General features: G+C 44.2%; 1 protein-coding gene and 1 pseudogene across 1 annotated transcript in view; both read left to right on the forward strand.

The window, feature by feature from the left end:
* The window catches only part of RASSF2 (Ras association domain family member 2), a 75,588-nt gene extending 59,038 nt beyond the window's left edge, over positions 1-16,550 (forward strand). Inside the window, exons 7-11 of the mRNA XM_040414463.1 lie at positions 2,026-2,127; positions 3,981-4,032; positions 6,421-6,542; positions 11,294-11,391; positions 15,548-16,550. Coding sequence (XP_040270397.1) covers positions 2,026-2,127; positions 3,981-4,032; positions 6,421-6,542; positions 11,294-11,391; positions 15,548-15,617 — 444 coding nt within the window. The 3' untranslated portion in view covers positions 15,618-16,550. The remainder of the gene's footprint in view (positions 1-2,025; positions 2,128-3,980; positions 4,033-6,420; positions 6,543-11,293; positions 11,392-15,547) is intronic.
* Positions 286-1,217, forward strand: LOC120986767 (annotated as a pseudogene).
* Positions 16,551-25,133: the final 8,583 nt, after the last annotated feature.

Raw genomic sequence — 25,133 nt, forward strand, 5'->3', positions numbered from 1 at the left:
GTTTTGGCAACTCCATCCAAAAGGATTGAACGGGTACCGGCAGCACCGCCCCCATCCCCCCCCCCCCTATTGTGTGTCTACCCTTACGGACGTTGTGCTCACATATACACAACACCCAAAGGTGAGCATATTCCATCCATTACTCTTAGCTGATTATTATTGCCTGCTACCCTATGAGCGCCTCTCCCTTTTTTCTCTTGCCATAATTGCTGCGTAGTAGAAGCGAGAAGGTTAAATCTGTACTGTCTGGTGTAACCTCTTATACATTGGGAGCAGCCAATCGTGATGGAAATTGGGTTTGAGAAGTCATTTCTTACTGTAGAAACGCTAATTTTGCTTATATTGCTATTATTGCCAGTGTATCTACACCCAAGCACAGAGAGATCGACATTTCCGTATATTTGTTGCAGCAATTTCTGCAGCCAATTTGGTTAAAAAAAAGACAATGCTGACATATTACATGTTGACCCCCGACGTCACTTCCGGTATCCTGTAGAGCAGTATGGGACTTGTAGTTTCTCCGGAAATCCGGAGCGGGTGACAGGAAAGGAGGAGAAGGGAGAGGCAGACATGATCGTTTCATCCTGATCCAGAACTGTGCCAGTAAGACCCTCCTGGCCACGTGGTACATGCAGTTTGATGATGACGAGAAGCAGAAGCCTAGAGGAGGTTCACACCGTTGTGACCATTCGAGATGCCAAACACACCAACTTCGGGGAGTTAAGGAATTTTCTACCGCTGATACGCTGGCCTCTACTTCTGCATCTGTGTGGACGTGACGGACAACAATCTGGCCTACCTGAAAGCCATCCAGAACTTCGTAGAGGTCCTGAATGAATATTTCCACAATGTATGTGAGCTGGATCTGGTCTTTGACTTCTATAAGGTGTACATGGTTGTGGACGAAATGTTCCTGGCCGGAGAGATTCGGGAAAGAAGTCAAACAAAGGTTCTTAAGCAGCCCCCCAGGCGTTGTGATCTCCCCGCCCTCTGCCCCACTCATCATGGATGACATATTTTTTTTTCTTTTTGTTTTGTACATTCTAAATATGAAATGTATTCTAGATATGACAATGCCGTATAGTGGTGCAGTGTGTGACCATTTTGTCTCCCCCATGCAATATGTGCCACATTTATTAAAATAGAACACACAGAGTTGATAAATCCAGCATAGGCAAAAAAAATAAAAAAAAATACGACAAGTCGGACCTGCCAGTTTTTTTCCCCCGACACTTTTCTTGGTAGTGAATATTATATATTCTATTTTTTATTTATCTATCATTTCCTGTATCAACCATTTTACCTCGTAGATAGGTTCTCCTAGTGTTCTTCAATAGGTTTACTGTCCCAGAGTCCAAGAAAGGTCTGCTCTGTGATTGTTAAGATGGCGGTCAGACTAACACTCATGAAGCCACTCATAGTTTCTTCAGAAACGTGGAGTCTAACTTTGCCAAGTGTGCACATTTACTTCTTTAGGAAGGATCACATCAGGACACCTTGAATTTCCACAAGACCCATACTCGTTTCCCCAACATCAGCCTTCGTGGGACCAGTGGGAGGTCCTACACACACTAGGTTCCACTGATGTTGATCACATGTTTATTTGTAACCTACCTCACATACTGTGTCTCCAATTCTAAGAAGCTCCAGTACCACCAGGTAAAGTGGTGGAAAGCAAAGCCAGGTCAACTTGGTCTTTTTTTATTTTTTGCTTTTGTCAGATTTATCAACAGGGACTGTGCCTTGTTAATACATCTGGTACATACTCAGAAAGTATGCTTCTGCATGACAGGCGCCTTGTCACCAAACTCCATGGACCCCATTATAAGTCGAAGGGATCCGTCGGATGCAGCAGGACTCTCTGAGGACATGATTTGTAGACAGAGATATGACAGAGATAGAAGCCACAATGCAGATGTGAACAGAGACTTAGATTAGGAGTTTCTCTGAAATCAGACTATGTCTTCTTCCATGATATGTCTTAATAAAATGATGGCGCTGACATCTTCATCTTTTCTTGTGTAGACGTCTGTGTTCACTCCAGCATATGGCTCTGTGACAAATGTCAGGATTAACAGCGCCATGTCCACCCCACAGGTCCTGAAACTGCTACTAAACAAGTTTAAGGTAAGCCACTTGTGTCCCAGAGGTTACTGACCTAAATCAACACTCCAGCCATGGCAGCTTCTCATATCTGGTGCATGTACCCAACCTACCTTATGGTCAGATCCTCTAAATAAGAACATAACATTTTCAGGGAAGAAGTATGGTTGAGCCACTACAGGGAAAATAAGAATATAGTGTAAAAAGAAAGGTGGCCTCTGCTGCATGGCTGCATTCTTGGTTATAGACCACCAGGTGGCGCCAGTGTTTCACCCTTGACGTTTAACATTCTGTCCGTTAGGCCTCACGTACATGACTGTATTTTTGATCTGTGTGCTATCTGCATTTTTGTGCTGAGGAAAGGCCTGAACGAGCTGTCCCTCTCTCAGAAGGCTGAAAACATGGCCAAAGGGCTTGTGGTCCAGGATCTGTGGCTCAGTCGTTAGCAGGGTATCGCCGTCTCAGCATTTTCTTCTGGACACTCATGCAGTCTGGCAGAGTCTCTCCTACTAAACACTTGCCCCTATCTGCAGGCCACTAGGGGCTCTGACTGCTCTATTTTTATATATTGTTTCTAACTGATCCAGAACCTTCTAGTGAGAGGAGTGAAGTTGAATTATGGTGCAAACAATATTTTCACTGACTTTTAGTCTAATTTACTATAATCTGCACCAAAATTATAGTGCAAATGTACTCATAGCAGGACTGCCAGAGAAACACCACATTTATTAAGAACCCTGCATCTCACATCTGACTTTAATGTATTTTAGTTTAAGTCTGGCACATGAAAGGCCAGTCTAAATAAATCTCCTCATCAATAGTGTTGAGCGCGAATATTCGAATTACAAATATTTATCTCGAATATCGCAACTTCGAGAATTCGCGAATATTTCGAATATAGTGCTATATATTCGCTATATAAAATATTCGTCATTTTTTAAAATCTGAACACATGATTCCTCCCTGCTTCTTGCTTGTGGGCCAATGAGTCATTGGCCCACAAGCAACTTAAGCAGGGAGGAATCATGACTTTAAATGGGAAAAATTGCAAATATTCTAAAAAACAAATATATAGCACTATATCGAATATATTAGTTTTTTAGAATATTCTAATTCGTGATATTTTGCGAATATTTGGTAGAATATTCATCAAATATTCGCAAATTCGAATATTCGTTATATTCATATTTTTTTTTTTACAAATCGGCAAGGTAATGATCGCGTAATATGCTAATATTACGCGATCAATAAGGAATATATAGCACTATAGAATTCAGTGCTATATATAAATTTTTTTGAATATTCATCTTTTTTTTTTTTTAAATCTGTACAGTTGTTCCACTTCGGCATACTCCTCCCCGACAAGCGTCCCCGTCACCATGGGAACGCCTGGGGGTTAGAATATACCATTGTATCTGAGTTTCTTACGATCTCACAGAGATCGTGAAAACGGAAGCGTTCTTGCAGATCCATGACGGATCCGCAAAAAACGCTAGTGTGAAAGTAGCCTAAACGTGTATTTAACTTTTTTTATCACGATTCTGAGATTTATTGAGGCTATATGATTATGTACACTAGTATACTATTCGTTTCTTTTCATTATAATCATGTTTATATACCTTTTTACACATAATTATGTTGATTAATGAATTATATTGTGAACCCTATATATATATATGCACTGAGCACCTATGTATAATGTCACTGCTTGCGAAAGGTCAGAGTGAGAGGACCGAAACGTTGCTGTTTGGTGATTGAAATACACTTTATTTGATATACGCCTGGGATGTGCCGTGGAATTCTTTCTTCAGCACATTCATTAGCTATCACTGTAATCTTTTTTTAATGATGTAATATGTTATTTCTTTGAATTCTAGATTGAGAATTCTGCCTCAGAGTTTGCCCTTTATGTAGTGCACACAAGCGGAGGTAAGAAATGGGTGCTGTGGGGTCTTCAGTCCATTCTCTTGACTTGATGTTCATGATTAAAGAGGTTTTCCAAGTGTATGATTTTGGGGGTCCGACCCCTGTTGATTAACTGTTTGAAGGGGCCAGGGCACTCCGGTGAGCACCATGGTGTTCTTGCTTACCAAGTGCAGGGCTATACCCTGGATGGCGGCTGTGCTTGGTATTGCAGCTGAGCGGCACCTAGGCCATGTGACCGATGAACTGGCCTAAAGAGGCAGCTGATCGGCGAGGATGCCAGAAGTTAGACCCCCACGGATCAGATACTGATGACCTAGCCTGAGGATAGGTCATCAGTATTAAACACTGACAACCCCTTTAAAAAGATATTATACTGAAGGCACAAGAAATCCTTAGTTCTGCTCATAACAACTAGTCAGATCACTGTTTTGTTCTGTAACCCACCCTACAGAATTGGAAACTGGAATTAAAAGGGCCCATTCACACGGCATCTTTTGCTCCTGGTGCTTTAAAATGGCACAAATCTGGATAGACACTGGTGGAAGTGGAGGCAGGTGTCTGCTTACAGCTTCGCTCCATTTATAGTGGGGCAACACCATGAACGAGTCCGCAGCACTCCATTAATCCGTGACATTTATCATACTAGTGCTGCAACTCCGCCTAATCTATTTGATTGGGAATCGGCTTCAACAACAAGCATAGCCTATTGACAAGCCTGGAGCTGGTTATGGAGAAGAAGTAGAATATTTTTTTGATAAACCAGACAGTTCCTTTAAATGGCTTCTAATTTTCAATATTCAGCTTTCGGAGTGATTACATGTTTTCAAACAGTCTACATGTGTTATGGCTCAACTGCGGGTTTAACTGACCAGAACTCTCAGCATCTTAGGGATCCATCAATTAAAGAGAGTCGAAAATCCACTGATAAACCAGGCACAGTGTCTTGTAGGGCGTGCTGAGCTGAATGTAATTATACCTTTCACTTAGCGATCCGATGCTTCATTCTGGAGAAAAAGTACTTTTAATCCACATGCAAATGAGCAGTTAAGTGCATTGGAGGCGGGACCTAACCATAATGTGCACTCTTTCTCCTCCTGCTTCCTTTGCCAGCTCCTCCCTCTTCTAGATTGACAGGGCAAGGTTAATGTATATTTGTCTTGCCTGACCCTGCCAATCAAGAAGAGGGAGGAGCTGGCAGAGGAAGCAGGAGGAGCAAGGGTGCAAAGAGTGGCTTGGGTCCACCCTCAGTGCACTTAACTGCTGATTTGCATAGGAATCAAAGTACTTTTTTCCAGAATGAGGATCACTAAGTGAAAGGTATCATTACATTACATTCAGCCGGGCTAGCCCTACAAGGCATTGTGCCTGGTGAATTTTCTGGTGACACTCTCTTCAACTGACCCCAACTCTACTTATAGACCCCTATTAGGATGAAAGTTCAGGTCAGTTAAACCTGTGGTTGATCAGTAACACACAGAAGTAATACAAATAAATCCAGCTTAAAGATGAGTACATGTGGTCAGCCCCACCGTTGCTGAGACTTAGGCTACTTTCACACTTGCGGCAGCAGGTTCCGACATGCTGTTCCGGTGGGGGAACAGCCTGCCGGATGCGTGCTAACGCTAGCCCACCGTGTCGCCGGTAGTCCGCTCCGGCCCCATTCACTATAATGGGGGCAGGCCGGAGGTCTGGCTGCAGCACGGCAAACATGCAGAGAGGCAGCCGGACAAAAACGACAGCACGGTGGGCTACCATTAGCTCGGATCCAGCGGGGAAAAAACGGCCTGCCGGACCCTGCTGCCGCAAGTGTGAAAGTCGCCTTACAGAGACCGATCTGTTACGGTTTATCGTGTCACTGGTTACTATGTTTCATGACATCATAATGGGGAGATTTCATGGTGCAAAGGAAAATTGAAACCGTTCTCCAAAGCAACCAATCAGTTTACAGCTTTCTATAAAAAAAAGGGACTGGAATATGAAAGCTGGAATCTGGTTGGTTGCCATGGGCAACTGTGCCACTTTTGTCTTTGCATTAAGTTTTGATAAATCTCCCCCGTTAAAACTACCAAGTCACACCTACAGACAACATGGACCTCTACATCAGAAGATTACGTTCACACTCAAATCCATGCAATTTTTGTCTGCATAGTGTGAACTGGGTTTTGTAAAGCCCATTCACTTGCATTGTCCCGTTTACCTGTCCACGTGAGGATTTGCCATAATGAATGGGTCGGTTGATGGCAATCATTCATGGACTGTAGCATATGTTTAATAAACCAAAGTGAATTGAGGCTTCATATCTGTAGCTTTTGTACCTACATACAGGATCTCCGTATACACAGACAGTACATGTAACATGACATCTTTATCCTCTCATCCTACCGCCTACAGAGAAAATGAAACTGAAGGACTCGGATTACCCACTCATTGCCCGGATTCTGCAAGGTCCATGTGAACAAGTGTCCAAAGTGTTTCTTATGGAGAAGGATCAAGTAGAGGAAATCACCTATGATGTAAGATCCTTTACTAAACCCTAAGGCCTCTTTCATACGGGCGTTGCGGGAAAATGTGCGGGTGCGTTATGGGAACACCCGCTATTTATCCGCGCGAGTGCAAAACATTGTAATGCGTTTTGCACTCCCGTGAGAAAAATCGCGCATGTTTCACCTGTGGTGAGCGTCCATTACAGGTAAAGGACCTTTGATGACGTCACTCCGGTCATCACATGATCCATCACCATGGTAAAAGATCATGTGATGGATCATGTGATGACCGGAGTGACATCATCAAAGGTCCTGTTCCTGTATTTAATGCTCACCACAGGTCCTATTCAACAAAGGAGACACAAGGAGATGCCGGGCTATGCGATCAAGTGGATTAAGGTGAGTTAAATTATTATTATTATTATTTATTTTTTTTTAACCCCTCCAGCGCTGTTTTACTTTGCATTCTGTATTCGGAATGCTATTATTTTCCCTTATAACCATGTTATAAGGGAAAATAATAATGATCGGGTCTCCATCCCGATCGTCTCCTAGCAACCGTGCGTGAAAATCGCACCGCATCCGCACTTGCTTGCGGATGCTTGCGATTTTCACGCAACCCCATTCACTTCTATGAGGCCTGCGTTGCGTGAAAAACGCTGAATATAGAGCATGCTGCGATTTTCACACAACGCATAAATGATGCGTGAAAATCACCGCTCATGTGAACAGCCCCTTAGAAATTAATGGGTCGGTATTCAGTGCGGGTGCAATGCGTTCACCACACGCATCGCATCCGCGCGGAATACTCGCCCGTGTGAAAGGGGCCTAAGTGTAGCCTGTATCATCAATGAGCAGTATTGAGATGGTCAAATGTAGTGAATTGAGTGCTACTGTTATAGGGGTTGTAGAGGTAGCACATGCAGCCAGAGGTGTAACCTGAAGCTCCTGGGCCCCAATTCTGAATCAGTAATAGGGCCCCCACCATGTGCCAAATATAATACTGGAGTTTTCTCATCAGAGGACCATCCTCAGGTACCAGGTGGATATCATAGGTGGACCAGTAAAAGGCCCTTTTGTGGCCTAGCAGCCTCAAAGTAAGGCTTAGTGGTCTAAGGCTACTTTCACACTTGTGAAAGAGTGATCCGGCAAGCAGTTCCGTCGCCGGAAAAACGTATGCCAACTGATGGCATTAGTAAGACTGATCAGGATCATGATCAGTCTTAAAAAATGCCTGATCAGTCAGAAAAATGCATTGAAATGATCCGGCATTTTTTTTTTTTCACCTTTTTTTGGGAAGGACGGATCCGGCATTCCGGTATTTTGAATGCCGGATCCGGCACTAATACATTCCTATGGGAAAACTGATCCGGCATTCAGGCAAGTCTTCAGTTTTTTGGCCGAAGATAAAACCGTAGCATGCTGCGGTTTTATCTTTTGCCTGATCAGTCAAAATGAGTGAACTGAAGACATCCTGATGCATCCTGAACGGATTAGGCTACTTTCACACTTGCAGCAGTGTGATCCTGCGGGCAATTCCGTCGTCGGAACTGCCCGCCGGATCTGCCGATCTGCCGCTGACTGAAAGCATTTGTGAGACGGATCCAGATGCGGATCCATCTCACAAATGCATTGCAAGGACGGATTTGTCTCTCCTCTTGTTATGCGGACAGACGGATCCGTCTAGTATCTTTTTTTCACATTTTTACCAGTCTGCGCATGCGCAGGCCGGAAGGACTGATCCGCCATTCCGGTATTTTGAATGCACTAATACATTCCTATGGGAAAAAATGCTGGATCATTCAGGCAAGTCTTCAGTTTTTTTGCCGAAGATAAAACCGTAGCATGCTGCGGTTTTCTCTTTTGCCTGATCAGTCAAAATGACTGAACTGAAGACATCCTGATTGCTCTCTATTCAGAATGCATGGGGATATACCTGATCAGTTTTTTTCCAGTATTGAGCCCCTGTGACGGAACTCGGTGCCGGAAAAGAAAAACGCTAGTGTGATAGTACCCTTAAGCGACATATATCCATAAGAACAAAGTTGGCCAAATCTGCTGATTTCCGCAGGAATAGCGAACTAACTTATGTGTATGGAGAACGTGCAGACACTTCTCCCTGATGGTAGAAATCTGGGAAAAAAACGGATGTGGGGATTTCAACATTCCCAATCCTTTGTTCTCATCGGAGATGAACCACTGCCAGAGGAGTCTGACCGCGCCTTATTCCCCTCTCCCTACCTGTTTCACCGACAGCTATTGATGGTATGTAGGCAGCATTGTCCAGGGTACAAATTTTGATGACCTATCTTGAGGATGGGTCATCAATATCAGATTGGTGGGGATCTGACACCTGGCACCCCCACTGATCAGCTGTTTCATGTAACAGCGGCACCAGTAACTATACAGTGTCTGTCTGCTTCCGCTCCATACACACACATTCACCTGAATTGGAGCTGAGCTGCAGTACCCCTGCAGGCCACTACACAGCATGCGGCGCTGTTTCCTTTCTCTCCATACACTGTATAGTTTCCCATGCAGTGGCTACCCGAAACAGCTGTGGGGTGGGATGAAGTGCAGGATAGGTCATTATTATATGTAGCCTGGACAACCCCTTTAAAAGGTTTGCTATTGCTAATTGAATACTGAGATTTAAAATGGAAGAATAACTGATCCATTGCAAATGATAAACAACAACAGTCTGCAGAAATAAGAGAAAAATGTTGTTTAAATGGGATATCTGAGAAAAAGGCTGTATTATGTTCACAAAACTGTGCCTGGGATTACAGTTAAAGTTGGAATTTTATGAAATGGCTGCCAGGGGCGTAACTACCACAGCGGTAGACCATGCGACTGCTATGGGGCCCAGGGCAAGAGGGGGCCCAGCCTTAGGCCACTTGCACACGAGCGTTTTTTTTTTTCCGTTTCCGTTCGGTTTTTTTGTGTTCCGTTTGCGGTCCGTATGCGGAACCATTCACTTCAATGGGTCCGCAAAAACAACTGAATGTACTCTGTATGCATTCCGTTTCTGTATTAGCGTTCTGTTCAAAGATAGAACATGTCCTATTATTGCCCGCAAATCACGTTCCGTGGCTCTATTCAAGTCAATGATTCCTCCAAAAAAACTGAATACATACGAATGCATCCGTATGTCTTCTGTATCCGTTCAGTTTTTGCAGAAAGTTTTATGCCCAGCCCAATTTTTTTAATGTACTTACTGTTTAAACATTATTTTATGCTTCCGTTTCCGTTCTGCAAAAAACGGATCACAAACGGAAACCAAATGGGAAAAAACGGAACTGCAAAACGGAAACAAAAGCGGAAACACTACTGAAACAAAAAAATTGAAAAACTGAGCAGTTTAAAACGGACCGTAAAATACAGAAAAAGCCATACGGTCGTGTGCAAGTGGCCTTAGTTTGGATTATCTCCTCTTCTACAGGACTCTAGCCGCAGTTTGAGGATGCCTGCTCTAAAGTAACAACTTTTAGTAAATGAGGCAATGGAAAAAATGGCCCAAGGATCATTGATAGGGGTTTAGGTGGAGACCCTTCTGTCCTGTGTGGGGGGCCTGGTTTGATACTTGCTATGGGGCCCTTATTTCTCTATGTACGCCACTGTAGGCAGCTATGTACAGAGAAGAGAAGGGGCCCCATATTAGTGCTGGGATTTGTTACCCAGGACAGAAGGGGTATTTACCCCTCCATCTCCATGATCCTTTGGCCAATTCCCCACCCCCTTCTTTCATATTAATGCAGTTTGTCTATAGGGATTTTTTAGTACATGCCGGGGCAGACTGGGAACTTAAAGTGGCCCTGGAAAAAATACTGAAAGTGGCCCTGTTTTGTAGTTGGGTCTAAATTGATGGAAGGCAGAGCCAGCACTACCATATTGTGGCACATTATAGCACCGCAACAGAGCCAAATACCACAGTCCATCATAAAATACTGCCAACAGCACAAAATACATCCCCAAAAACTTTCACTGGAAGGCTGTGAGGAGGGCCCAGGCAGCCCCCTGAGCATCGGCCTACCGGGAAATATCCCTGTAAGGTCTAATGGCCAATCCGTCCATGAGTACATGCATTTTAAAATAGATACCTATGTACCCCCTCTGGTGTCATTGTAAAAACAAAATGTATGACTTTTTAGGCTTCTCGTCCCTCTTCTGAAGGGACAACTTAGGCTACTTTCACACTAGTGTTCCATTACCATACTACAACCGCATGCATCCGCCAAGACCGGATCCGGTTGTATTATGTCTTCTATAGCCATGATGGATCCGTCATGAACACCATTGAATGTCAACGGGGGATGGATCCGTTTTCTATAGTGTCAGAGAAGACGGATCCGTCCCCATTGACTTACATTGTGTGCCAGGACGGATCCGTCTTGCTCAGCACCACATCGCAGACAGAAAAACACTGCAGGCAGCGTTTTTTGTGTCCGCCTCCAGAGCGGAATGGCGACTGAACGGAGGCAAACTGATTAATTCTGAGCGGATCCTTATCCATTCAGAATGTGAGAACCCATGACTGATCTCAGAAACGGAAAGCCAAAACGCTAGTGTGAAAGTAGCTAACAGTGCCCTCCAGATTTACTGTAACTTGCGCCATGGCAGGGCAGAGATGAGGCATCTGATTCTTAATAAATTGGGTGCATCTCACGCCAGTGCAGGGAGATCAAGACTTTTCTTAAATGTTGTGAAAAACTGTACAGTAGGTGAATCCACCCTAACAATGTATGACTAGCGTCCTTATAATTACCTCCTGTGTTTTTCAGGTGGCACAGTACATAAAGTTTGAGATGCCTGTTCTGAGCAGTTTTATTGAAAAGCTGAAGGAAGAGGAAGACCGAGAAATCATCAAACTCATGAGAAGGTAATGTCAGGATGTCCTGTGATGTCTACATCTGTCCACATGAAAAATCTGTGAATGAAATTTCTTTTTTGTGGCGCTTCGGTGACTGCTGCGGTCTTCTCAGAGCTTACACAGCGCCGTACAGTGGCTGTGTTTGGTATTGCAGCTCACTGCAATCTACTTAAATGAGGCTAATGCTACTTTCACACTTGCGGTGGGGGAACAGCCTGCTCGATCCGTTCTACCACTAGTCCACCATTCCGCGGGAAGTCTGCTCCAGCTCCATTCACTATAATGGGGGCAGGCCAGAGGTCCAGCCGCAGCACGGCACACAGCACGGCAAACATGCCGAGAGGCGGCCGGACATAAACGACAACATGCTGCGGTTTTTGTCCGGCCTCCTTTCGGCTTGTTTGCCGTGCTGTGGCCGGACCTCCGGCCCGCCCCCATTATAATGAATGGGGCTGGAGCGGACTTCTGGAGGCACGGTGGACTAGCAGTAGCACAGATCCGGCAGGCTGTTCCCTCGTCGGAACAGCCTGCCGGAAAAGGCTACTGCAAATGTGAAAGTAGCCTAAGCTGAACATAGGCCATGTGAATAAGGAACATGACGTTGCTGGCCTACGAAGAGGCCGCAGCGCTCAGTGGAGCTACTTCAAAAAGCTGATTGGCAGGGATACCGAAACTGGGACGCCCACGCTACACACAAAAGAATGTGCTTTGTGACAAAGTAATTCGTCACAAATAGAATTTCTTTGTGAAATTCTGTGAAGCAGCCGAATCAAATTTTTCATAACTTCTCTCATTTCTAGCAAGAGGTTATCGCAGTGTCCGCCAGCCCCATTGTACCCAGAGAGCTCCGACGGGCTGTACCCTGTCAGAACAGTTTGCTGGATCTACTGCCAGCGGTGTGAAACAGGCCTAAACTGGTCATAATGAGACTTGTAGTTCTCTTATCCCTATTATGATGTTCTGCTGGCAGTGTAAAACAGGTGAAAATTAGTGGGCAATACATGGAGGGGTTAAAAGAGGGGACAACCACAACCCCCAGCATGTCCAGGCTGTTATTATGGAACACAAGTTGACATTACAGGGAGGGTATAAGAGGAGAGAACTACAAACCCCAGCATTACCAGACTGTTATTATACAGCATCAGTGGATATTATAAGAGGAGAGAACTACAACTTCCAGCATGCCCAGATTGTTATTGTAGAGAATCAGTGAACATTACATAGAGGGGGATACTGTAGGACAAAACTACAACACAGATGTTGTTCAGTGTGTCAGGTCCTGTCCGCAGACCACCTACGCATGCCCCACTCACTTTTTACAAAAGTGGTGAGAGACCGGAAAGGGTAAAAAAAAAAATAAGTTTCACATTTTGCCAAATACTGAGATTTACACCAAAATGTGCAACTTTTCTACTCCAGAAAAGTGGTGCAGAAACTTGATCACAATATATGATTTAACGCTTGAAGCTGCATCCATTTTGCTTCATGATACAGTCCTGATCAAAAGTTTAAGACCACTTAAAAAATGGCAAAAAATCATATTTAGCATGGCTGGATCTTAACAAGGTTCCAAGAAGAGCTTCAACATGCAACAAGAAGAAATGGGAGTGAGACAAAACATTTTTTGAGCATTCAATTTAATGAAAACAACGAATAAACTGAAACAGGCTGTTTTTCAGCTGATTAAAAGTTTAGGACCACACCTCCAAAAAAAAACTAAACCCCCCAAAACAGAAATCCAACTTCCAAACATGAACTCGGTAATGATTAGCTCCGCCGTTATTGTTTATCACTTTCAAAATTAGTTTCGGCATGCTTGATGCAAGCGTTTCCATGAGGTGAGTGGGAACATTTCTCCAAGTGGTGAAGACGGCAGCACAAAGGCCATCTACTGTCTGGAACTGTTGTCCATTTTTGTAAACTTCCCTTGCCATCCATCCCCAAAGGTTCTCAATTGGATTTAGATCAGGGGAACACGCAGGATGGATGCTATTCTCCTGGAAGAAGTCCCTTGTCCTGCGGGTCTTGTGTACTGTAGCGTTGTCCTGTTGAAAAACTTAGTCATTACCACACAGACGAGGGCCCTCAGTCATGAGGAATGCTCTCTGCAACATCTGGACATAGCCAACGGCCGTTTGACGCCCCTGCATTTCCTGAAGCTCCATTGTTCCACTGAAGGAAAAAGCACCCCAGACTATTATGGCACCCCCTGCACTGTGGCGCGTAGAAAACATCTCAGGTGGGATCTGCTTGTCATGCCAGTAATGTTGGAAACCATCAGGACCATCAAGGTTAAATTTTTTCTCACCAGAGAATAAAACTTTCTTCCACCCATGTTTGGTGCTCTCTTGCAAAGTCCAAACGAGCAGTTCTGTGGCGTTCAAGGAGACGAGGTCTTTGAAGACGTTTTTTGTTTTTGAAGCCCTTCAGTCTCAGATGCCGTATGATGGTTATGGGGCTGCAGTCAGCACCAGTAAGGGCCTTAATTTGGGTCGAGGATCGTCCAGTGTCTTGACGGACAGCCAATTGGATCCTCCGGCTCAGTGCTGATGAAATTTTTTTGGGTCTTCCACTTGACTTTTTTGTTCCATAACCCTCAGGATTCCAAATGACTGTCTTACTGCGTCCCATCTCAGCAGTGATGGCGCGCTGGGAGAGACCCTGCTTATGCAGTTCAACAACCCGACCACATTCAAAAAGGGAGAGTTTTTTTGCCTTTGCCATCACAACGTGTGACTACCTGACAGAAAATGACAATGAATCCACATCTTTGCACAGATTTGGCCTTTTAAAGGCATGTGGTCCTAAAATTTGGATCAGCTGAAAAACAGCCTGTTTCAGTTTAATCGTTATTTTCAATTAAAGGGGTTGTCTGGGTTCAGAGCTGAACCCGGACATACCCTTTTTTCACCCAGACAGCCCCCCTGAGGCTAGCATCTGAGCATCTCCTGCTCCGATGCGCTCCCGTGCCCTGTGCTAAATCACGCAGGGCACAGGATTTTTTGTTTTCCATAACACACTGCCGGGCGGTAACTTCCGCCCGGCAGTGTGTTCGGTGATGTCACCGGCTCTGAGGGGCGGGCTTTAGCCCTGCCCTAGCCATTTTACTGGCTAGGGCAGAGCTAAATCCCGCCCATCAGTGCCGGTGACATGACCGTAGTTCCTGTCAGCCCCATGGAGAGCCCTGGTACGTCACCGGAACTCCTAAAAATGCCTTTGCCCTGCGCAATTTAGCGCAGGGCAAAGGAGAGCATTGGAGCATGAACTGCTCCGATGCTCATGTCAGGGGGGCTGCCGGGGTGAGAATGGAGGGATGTCCGGGTTCAGCTCTGAACCTGGACAACCCCTTTTAATTGAATGCTCAAAAAATGTTTTGTCTCACTCTCATTTCTTCTTGTTGCATGTTGAAGCTCTATTTGGAACCTTGTTAAGATCCAACAATGTAAAATATGATTTTTTTGCCATTTTTCAAGTGGTCTTAAACTTTTGATCAGGACTGTATCTCTGAGTTAATATAATCAGATTTACCTGTGATCAAGTGTACAGACACTTATAATACATTGGAGCAGATTTATTAAAACTGATGTAAAGGATAATGGGTTTAGTTGCCCACAGCATCCAATCAGATTCCACCTTTCATTTTTCAGAGCTCCTTTGGGAAATGAAAGTTGTAATCTGATTGGTTGCTATGGGCAGTTTTCCTTTACATCAGTTTTGATAAATCTCCCCCAGCGAGCCAAATTAAAAACTCTACCCTGCAACTCCGGACAAATATGGTTCAAAACGTTAGTATTTCTCATGTTCAAATCCTAAAAACCTATTATGTGTGTGATTAGGCATCTTACTCAGCTAGCCAGAATCCTATGTACTGACGGGGACAGCTGCCTGCGGATAAATATATGGCTTGTCTTTTTTTCCATTGTCATGTTTCAAAGTTTGTTAAAAAGGTGAACGTTGACTCACAGGGAGTCACTTCCAATAGGTGGCACCAGTGAGACGGTTCTGTTTCTCTGGGAAATACCTCTCTGCATGTTATTTGTGTGATTGTCACTCAGAATTCCAGGTTATACCTCATCTTCGGCAGTATAGTTGTACAGTATAGTTGTACCTCATCTTTGTATAGTTGTATAATTAATTATGTTTTATGTTCATTTTTATGTTTTAGGTACACGTCGCTCCGGCTTCTTATTGAACAACAACTGCATGACTTGGCCAACACTTCTGCAACAATGTAGACCCCTTTGTTATTTGTGATTGAGCTGAGATCAAATGAGCCAGATCCTTCCTCTGCTTGGCCCTCCCCCGAGGAACTAAGATATTTAATATTAATACAACAATGTTACATTCAGCTAATTTTTCTACTGTATTGTAAGGCTTCCAGTAACACAGTCATCCAGGGAGTAGTATGTCATTTCTAGGCTAGAATAGGTGACCTCTGTATAATGTATGTAGAAATGGACCTGTATCACTCTACTGGAGGTGGCATTGGATTCGTAATGGGCGCCATGTTTTCTTTAGGCAATACAGAAATGGACCAAGTTTTTCTATGCTGAAAAATATTTGACCAAATTGCAGAAAGGTTTGTATAAACCATTTGAATGTATGTGGAACCAATGGCTTCCTATCCCTACGGTTATAGCCTGAAACAAAGGCTTATGGGTAATTGTGATAAATAAGACATAAAGGTGATTTTTTTATTTTTTTTATTTAGAATTTTCCAGTTTAGAAGCACAAGGTGTAAATACAGTTTTGATTTTGTCATTATGAGAAATCCAATGTGTTTTATGGTATTTTGAAGAGCAGCTCCCTCATTGAAGACTCTTTCCAGAATGTAGTAGGGAATTAGGTCCCGTTCTTTAGGAGGACTGGTTAGCTTTCTCGGCATGTCTCTTTTAGAAAGTGTAGTTTCGTAATTTAAATAGAAATGCTGAAGAACATTTTCTTAGATCTCTTTGTTGTGTAGATCCTCAGTTAGTACTGCTGGAAAGAAAGAAATTGATAACTAGGCATCAGCATTCCACTTGGGTAGTGTTTCACCCTGTTAAAGAGGTTGGCCCGTTTTGCACTTTGTGGCATATTGATAGGATATGCCACCAGTGTCTGATATGTACAGGTCCCACCTCTGAGACCACAACCCATCTCTAGAACAAAATGATCGAGGGTGCACAGCGCAAAATAGCTGAGCACTGGCTTGGCTATTTTTTTTTATTTCCCATAGAGGTGAATGGGAGGTGGTCAAGCTTGTTCGGTGCCTTCTTCATTAACTTCTATGGAAGATCTGGAAATAGCCGAAAGTGATCGCTCGGCTTCTTTCAGAACTCCCATAGAAGTGAATGGAGAGCACACCGCACATGTGTAGTGTGTTTTCCTTTACTCTGAGGTCCTCAATCTAGAGATAAGTGCAGGTCCCAGAAGTGGGAACCGCACTTATCGGAAATTGGTGGCATATCCTATCCTTCTCTTCAACCAGCTGATCAGCGGGGGTGTCGGGTCATCAATAGATCATCAATATTAAAATCCCAGAAAACCCCTTTGAGTTATTTATACATTTGCAAGAAGTATAAGAGAAACAGCACAATATGGAGTTCTGAGAAAAAATGCTCAAACTTTTTTTATCTTATGTGCAATATAAGACTAGAACAGACATGTCAGAAACTCTGACAGGTAATACGACTGCTCTATTCATATTCCTAAAGGGAGTGATTCCTGCAATAAACCACTATTATGGAATCACTGTTTAAAGGCTATGGGCATCTTTGATATGGAAAAAATGTTTTTATATAATAGTGGTTACTTTGAGTAAAAAAAAAAAGGTTGCACTAAGTATCTTTTGTATCTTTATTCCATCATTTTCAAACCCCCTGATATTCAGTTTACAACCTGTGCCTAGTTTCAGACTTCTCTTATGAGGGAGGTGTGAGATCTGTGTGTCTAGGATGCGGCTGTCTTCACTGGCTCTCATGTATTAGCACAACTTCATTCCTGGATTGGTTTTTCAACCGCTCATGAGGGATCTCCTCTCACCTGTTCTGACAGACACTGATGCTGAGGAATGTGTCATTTCTTTCCCCTGTTTTCTCTCTACACCTGTACACAGTCTATTTGATTATCCCCCTGACAAATGCCTTGTGTGAGCTTTCTTCCCTATCTACAACCTGTGAGAGGTACCTTTCTTGGATGCTTCCCTCCCCTCTCTCTAGTCCGTGATGTACAACCTCCTCCCCCTCCGTATTGCTGTCTATAAGGCCTCTTGCACACGCCTCTTTCCGTTCTGTTTTTGCGGGTTCCGTTTGCGGTCCGTATGCGGAACTATTCACTTCAATGGTTCTGCAAAAACAACGGAAGGTACTCCATATGCATTCCGTTTCGGTACTTCCGATCCGTTCAAAGATAGAACATGTCCTATTATTGCCCGCAAATCAGGTTCCGTGGCTCCATTCAAGTCAATAGGTCCGCCAATTTTTTTTTATGCATACGGAATGCATCCGTATGTCTTCGGTATCCGTTTATGCGGAACCATCTATTGAAAATGTTATGCCCAGCCCAATTTTTTTACGTACTTACTGTTTAAATATTATTGTATGTTTCCGTTTGCGATCTGCAAAAAACGTATCACAAATGGAAACCAAATGGAACTGCCAAATGGAATGGAAGCGGAAACACTACTGAAACAATTTTTTTTAAAAACGGATCAGTTTAAAACGGACCGCAAAATACAGAAAAAGCCATACGGTCATGTGCAAGAGGCCTAACACTGAGAGACGGGACGTTGAAGTCAGAGAGTGCTGTCAGAAACGTCAGCCCTCTTTTCAGATTCTGCAGCACCAGCAGCCAGTTGAAGAACTTACATATGCTCTGCAGAACTAAGATGTTGGAGAGTTTTTAAAGATTATTTAGAAAGTTTCTTAAGGAAGTAACCAAACAATAAATTGTATCATTGCATGGGTGTCCATAGCCTTTAAGCAATTTCCTAATATCTCCAAAGGTAAAAAAAAATCTACAATATGCAAAAAAAAGCACAAAACTCTAGTGTATGTAGCAGCGAGGGCCCTGATATCAAAACTGGGGATAATCTCCATGCAAGGGAATACACTAGTATTATGTATGATTAAGGTATAGGCCTGGAATATAGTTGTTGTAAGGCCTATGCCATAACAGTTCCAGGTAATAATTCTAGTGGCATAAAGGTCCTAAACTATATTTCTATTCTTTGGCCCTAGCGTTTCATCTCCACTATAGATATGAACAGAATGACAACCAGAGGTATCAGGGATTTTTGGGGGGTCACTGCCGGCACTAGACATTATAGTAAGTCTGTAGAGACACGTTACCAGAGTGATACTGTATTAGATAAAGGATATGTGGTGTATGATGGACCTGTGCATTGATGCATTGGCAAATGTCTGTGTTTTGTAATACTGCTAAACTATAGTATATGTGCTGAGCTTCTGAACTCTGTCATGTCTGTGTGATTTTCTAACAAATGTGAATTTCTGCAGCAGGGAATGCTGATTTACTTGCCCGATGCCCTTTACCTTTGGAATAAAGCACTTTGCAGTAAAACGTACATGGTGTTTCAGTCTGTAGTATTCTCTCCGTCGTACTTGATTATGATGCTATTGGGATATCATAGGGGGTTTTACCTGATCATTTAAAGGTGTCCACAGGGAATAGTAATGTTACATTGTGAATCCAGCAATAAAAAAAAATGTCTATTGGGATATAGTAGGTACCCGTATCACAGTTCTGTCATTGATCGGAAAGAAGGGTCATAGGAGCGTTTGTTCACCTGCTCACAGCCACCTCCCACAAATAAGCAAATGCGCTTTTGTTCGGTGATTTATATTTTTGCAGAGTTAAAAATTAACATTTTTTATTTTTGAAGAATCATCGTGTGAAAATTTCATCGGCAGGAATGATTGAGTCAGTCATAATTTGTTGCTGTAAAATGGCATTTGATGATCACCAATCGGCACTTGTTACCGCCAGAAAATCAGCCCATTTAAAAGGACCCTTAGGCCCCTTTCACACGGGCGAGTATTCCGTGCGGATGCGTTGCGTGAGTTGAACGCATTGCACTGAATCCTGACCCATTCATTTCTATGGGGCTGTGCACACGAGCGGTGATTTTCACGCATCACTTGTGCGTTGCGTGAAAATCGCAGCATGCTCCTCTTTGTGCGTTTTTCACGTAACGCAGGCCCCATAGAAATGAATGGGGTTGCGTGAAAATCGCAAGCATCCGCAAGCAAGTGCGGTTATAAGGGAAAATAATAGCATTCTGAATACAGAATGCATAGTAAAATAGGGCTGGAGGGGTTAAAAAAATAAAATAATTAAACTCACCTTAACCCACTTGTTCGCGCAGCCCGGCTTCTCTTCTGTCTTCTTTTTTGCTGTGTGCAGGAAAAGGACCTGTGGTGACGTCACTCCGGTCATCACATGGTCCGTCGCATGATCTTTTACCATGGTGAGTCTCAGCCAATAAATGTGCGGGCAAGTACTGCCCTTCACTGTAATGCCGTAGCCATGTTGGTTACTGGCATTACAGTGATTGGCTGGCTGGAACGTGTCATCGGGTGCTATATAGCACCCAATGACACGTGTTCGGCTCAGTGTTAGTCAGGGAGAGCTGTGCTGAAGAAGGGAAAAATAGAGTAGGGAGTGAAATATGTTTTTTTTCTGTAGAAAAAGTTGTCAGAGACCCAAAAGTCATTTTAAGGACTATTAGGCTCCATTCACACATCCGCAAAACACACACGGATGTGTGAATGGACCCTTATTTTGTATGGCAGCAGTAATATATATTTTTAGCGCAACCTGTGCTAAATTGCTAAAACTTTACAGACCCAAATGTCCTTTTAAGGACTATTGTGTGTGGCAGCAATATCTATTTTTAGCGCATCCTGCAATAGTTAGGCCGCTGCAGACAGCGACATTATCTCCTGTGTAACGTGTGCGCATCCCAATAAAAATATCAGTGACATCCAGTGTACTTTTTCCGTAGATGGTTGATATGGATAATTTGGTTGGACTTTGCGCACAAATCTCCGGTGCCCTAAAAGGAACACTTCAGTATTAAAGTGCGCCCAGCACAAACAATTCCGTAGCTATTATTCAGTTCTTTCTGTATAAGAGATGAAGTACTTCTTTAGCCCAGGAAGAGCCAGACACAATGCTGGTTCAAGCTGGAGTGTAAAAAGCTCCTTTTTTATTAAGGCAATAGAACAACGCCCAGTGGGAGACGGAAAGTACAGATACATATCAAAAGGACAGGGGAGGGCGCCAACATGGCCGAACAGTGCAATGTACACACTCCATCCCTGTATAAGGAAGGATGAGTCATGTCCATTGTCTGATCAGCCAGGTGGCTGCCCATCCCCCATCACTGTCAGCATGGACCCCATTCAATACTGCTCAGAGTGACCAGTATCTAGTGAAGATCATTCTACTGGTTCTTAGGCCTCTTTCACACGGGCGTTGCGGGAAAATGTGCGGGTGCGTTGCGGGAACACGAGTGCAAAACATTGTAATGCGTTTTGCACTCGCGTGAGAAAAATCACGCATGTTTGGTACCCAAACCCGAACTTCTTCATAGAAGTTCGGGTTTGGGTTAGGTGTTGTGTAGATGTTATTATTTTCCCTTATAACATGGTTATAAGGGAAAATAATAGCATTCTGAATACAGAATGCTTAGTAGGTGATCAATTGAGGGTTAAAAAAAAAAAAAAAATTATAATTAACTCACCTTCTCCTCTTGTTCGCGTAGTTCCCGGTCTCTTTACTTCTTTAATGATGAGCTGTGGGCTAAAGGACCTTTGGTGACGTCAGATCACATGCTCCAATCACATGGTACATCACCGTGGTGATGGACCATGTGATTGGAGCATGTGATCTGACGTCACCACAGGTCCTAGCCGGTAGTTCATCATTAAAAGAAGTAAAGAAGAGACCAGGAACTACGCGAACAAGAGGAGAAGGTGAGTTAAAGGGTTTCTATCACTTGGTATGACATAATTAGCTGTCAGACACTAGCAATCCACTAGTGTCTGCTCTGGCCAACCATCCTACTATAATCGCTTGTGGGGCAGCGGTTTTGCTAAAAAACGAACTTTAATAAATATGCTAATGAGCCTCTAGGTGCTATGTGGGCGTCATTAGCACCTAGAGGCTCCGTCTACCTTCATAAACAGTCGCCGCCCAGCGCGTCCCTCCAGCCCGCCCATGTCCTGCTGAATGCGATCCTCCGTGTGACGCAGCGGACGAATTCTCGCGCATGCGCGGTGCGCGGCTGTATTCGGCGCATGCGCATTGAATGTCTGCTCCCAGCTCAGACGTCTCAAATGCGCCAAATACAGCCGCGCACCGCGCATGCGCGAGAATTCGTCCTCTAGCTCAGACATCTCAAATAGGCCGAATACAGCCGCGCACGGCGCATTCGCGAGAATTCGTCCGCTGCGTCACACGGAGGATCGCATTCAGCAGGACATGGGCGGGCTGGAGGGACGCGCTGGGCGGCGACTGTTTATGAAGGTAGACGGAGCCTCTAGGTGCTAATGACGCCCACATAGCACCTAGAGGCTCATTAGCATATTTATTAAAGTTCGTTTTTTAGCAAAACCGCTGTCCCGCAAGCGATTATAGTAGGATGGTTGGCCAGAGCAGACACTAGCAGATCGCTAGTGTCTGAGAGCTAATTATGTGATACAAAGTGATAGAAACCCTTTAATTATTTTTTTTTTTTTTTAACCCTCAATTGATCACCTACTAAGCATTCTGTATTCAGAATGCTATTATTTTCCCTTATAACCATGTTATAAGGGAAAATAATGCAGTGAATAGACTGTCACCTAGCAACCATGCGTGAAAATCGCACCGCATCCGCACTTGCTTGCTCGCATGCTGCGATTTTCACGCAACGCATAAGTGATGCGTGAAAATCACCGCTCATGTGAACAGCCCCATAGAAATTAATGGGTTGGTATTCAGTGCGGGTGCAATGCGTTCACCTCACGCATCGCATCCGCGCGGAATACTCGCCCGTGTGAAAGGGGCCTTACTGATCACATTGCACCGCAAACAAATAGCGCTAGTCTATTCCATAGGGCAAACAGCAGTCTCTAGGGTAGCACAGCTGATAGTTTTAAATCACATAAAAATTAGAGGAATGATTTTATGATAAGAAATAAACGTTATGTTTTAGGATGACAAACTAGTAGCACATGTAGCTAAGGCTACTTTCACACTTGCGTTTGGGGTTCCGCTTGTGAGATCCGTTTGAGGGCTCTCACAAGCGGCCCCGAACTGATCCGTTCATCCCCAATGCATTCTGAATGGATAAGGATCTGTTCAGAATGCATCAGTTTGGCTCCGTTCCGCCTCCATTCCGCTCTGGAGGCGGACACCAAAACGCAGCTTGCAGCGTTTTGGTGTCCGCCTGGCCGTGCGTAGCCAAACAGATCCGTCCTGACTTACAATGCAAGTCAATGGGGACGGATCCGTTTGACGTTGACACAATATGGTGCAATTGCAAACGGATCCGTCCCCCATTGACTTTCAATGTAAAGACAGGAGTCCCTATTAATATACCATCGGATTGGAGTTTTCTCCAATCCGATGGTATATTTTAACTTGAAGCGTCCCCATCACCATGGGAACGCCTCTATGTTAGAATATACCATCGGATTTGAGTTAGATCGTGAAAACTCAGATCTGACAGTATATTCTAACACAGAGGCGTTCCCATAGTGATGGGGACGCTTCAAGTTAGAATATACTAAGAACTGTGTACATAACTGCGCCCTGCTGCCTGGCAGCACCCGATCTCTTACAGGGGGCTGTGATCAGCACAATTAACCCCTCAGGTGCCGCACCTGAGGGGTTAATTGTGCGTATCATAGCCCCCTGTAAGAGATCAGGTGCTGCCAGGCAGCAGGGGCCAGACCCCCCTCCCTCCCCAGTTTTAAATTCATTGGTGGCCAGTGCGGCCCCCCTCCCTCCCTCCCCAGTATTAAATTCATTGGTGGCCAGTGCGGCCCCCCTCCCTCCCCATTATTAAATTCATTGGTGGCCAGTGCGGCCCCCCCCTCCCCCTCCCCTGTATTAAATTCATTGGTGGCAAGTGCGGCCTCCCCTCTCCCCCCCTAATTAAAATCACCCCCCCCATCATTGGTGGCAGCGGAGAGTTCCAATCGGAGTCCCAGTTTAATCGCTGGGGCTCCGATCGGTTACCATGGCAACCAGGACGCTACTGCAGTCCTGGCTGCCATGGTTACTTAGCAATTTTAGAAGCATTATACTTATCTTCGCTGTCTGTGGCCGGCCGGGCACTCCTCCTACTGGTAAGTGACAGGTCTGTGCTATAAGCAATGCGCCGCATTGATTAAAGGAAATTGAATCACACATCCCCGTTCGGGTAAAATATATTACTCGAAGGGTTTTTACACCTGTAACTCTTCATTTGTCGTGTACTTAATCAAGTGTCCCTGCGGGCTAGCATATGTGGGCGAAACAACCCAAAATGTACGCGACCGGATCTCCAAACACAAAGCCGACATCCGATGCAATAGAACTGAACAACCAAATTCCACATCATTTTATCTATGCAAAACAACAGATCAGTCAGCTTAGATTTCAAATTTTGGAGCAAATACCTGCAGGAAGAAGAGGTGGCAACTGGATTGCGCATCTTAAACAACGCAAATCCTTCTGGATCTTTGAACTGAATACCCTGTCACCACACGGTATGAATAGGGACTTTGACTTTTGCACGTCATGATTGTACCATAAGTGTACCTCAGGTGGATGTTGTCGTACTTGAGAATATATAAGACTGGACAATACATCATCGTGATGTTCATATTCCTACAGTTATATATTAATGCCTGTACTTGTATAACCTGTGTTGATATGTTTATTAATATCATGTTTCTCCTTTACCTTCCACAGACAAAATGACTCATAAAGTCTGTCCTAGCCAGGTAGTATGAGATATATCATAGTCGTATAATATAGTATTCTGGATACATGTCCTGGGTAGAATTTAATTCAGTGTTCTATATACATGCCCTTGGTAGAAATTCGGGGCATTGAACCCCCGACATGGTGGCTCTAAATATCCATATGTTGACCCTGTTGATATCGAGACATGGTGTATTACCTAAATCACACCTCACTGCATATATTGTGCCTTAGGAGCCCTATCGCCGCCATACTTACATATATGCCTACATTCATGGCAATCACAGTACTTCCCTCTATCCTATATACCACTATGCCAGCACTCCTTTGCCAGTTTCCTTACTGGCGTGATTCTGCGCATGCACTGCGACGCCGCGGTGACGTCTCTCGCATTGACGCGGTGACGTCACGCGCATGACGAACCGGCGCAGTGACGCATGACGCACAGCGTCACTAGCGGTACTTGCCGGCACCATCCCTATTTAAACCAGGCACAACAGCAGCATGGTACCACATCCCATAGGCAACATGCTGCAAGTAACTAAGGTAAATATGCCATGTGCGGCTGGGTACTCCTCATGGACAAGACTGCCTCAATGAATACTTCTGTTCAGTCTTTACGAAGGAAAATGAAGGAAATGGACCTCAGTTAGGAAAGAAGACTAATGAATCTTTTGATGCATGTGTCTTTACAGAGGAAGAGGTCCTAAGTCAGCTGTCTAAAATCAATACAAATAAGTCACAGGGGCCTGATGGGATACACCCAAAGCTATTAAAAGTGCTCAGCGGTG

This window comes from Bufo bufo, chromosome 1 (assembly GCF_905171765.1).
Source record: "Bufo bufo chromosome 1, aBufBuf1.1, whole genome shotgun sequence".
Classification (NCBI taxonomy): Eukaryota; Metazoa; Chordata; class Amphibia; order Anura; family Bufonidae; genus Bufo; species Bufo bufo.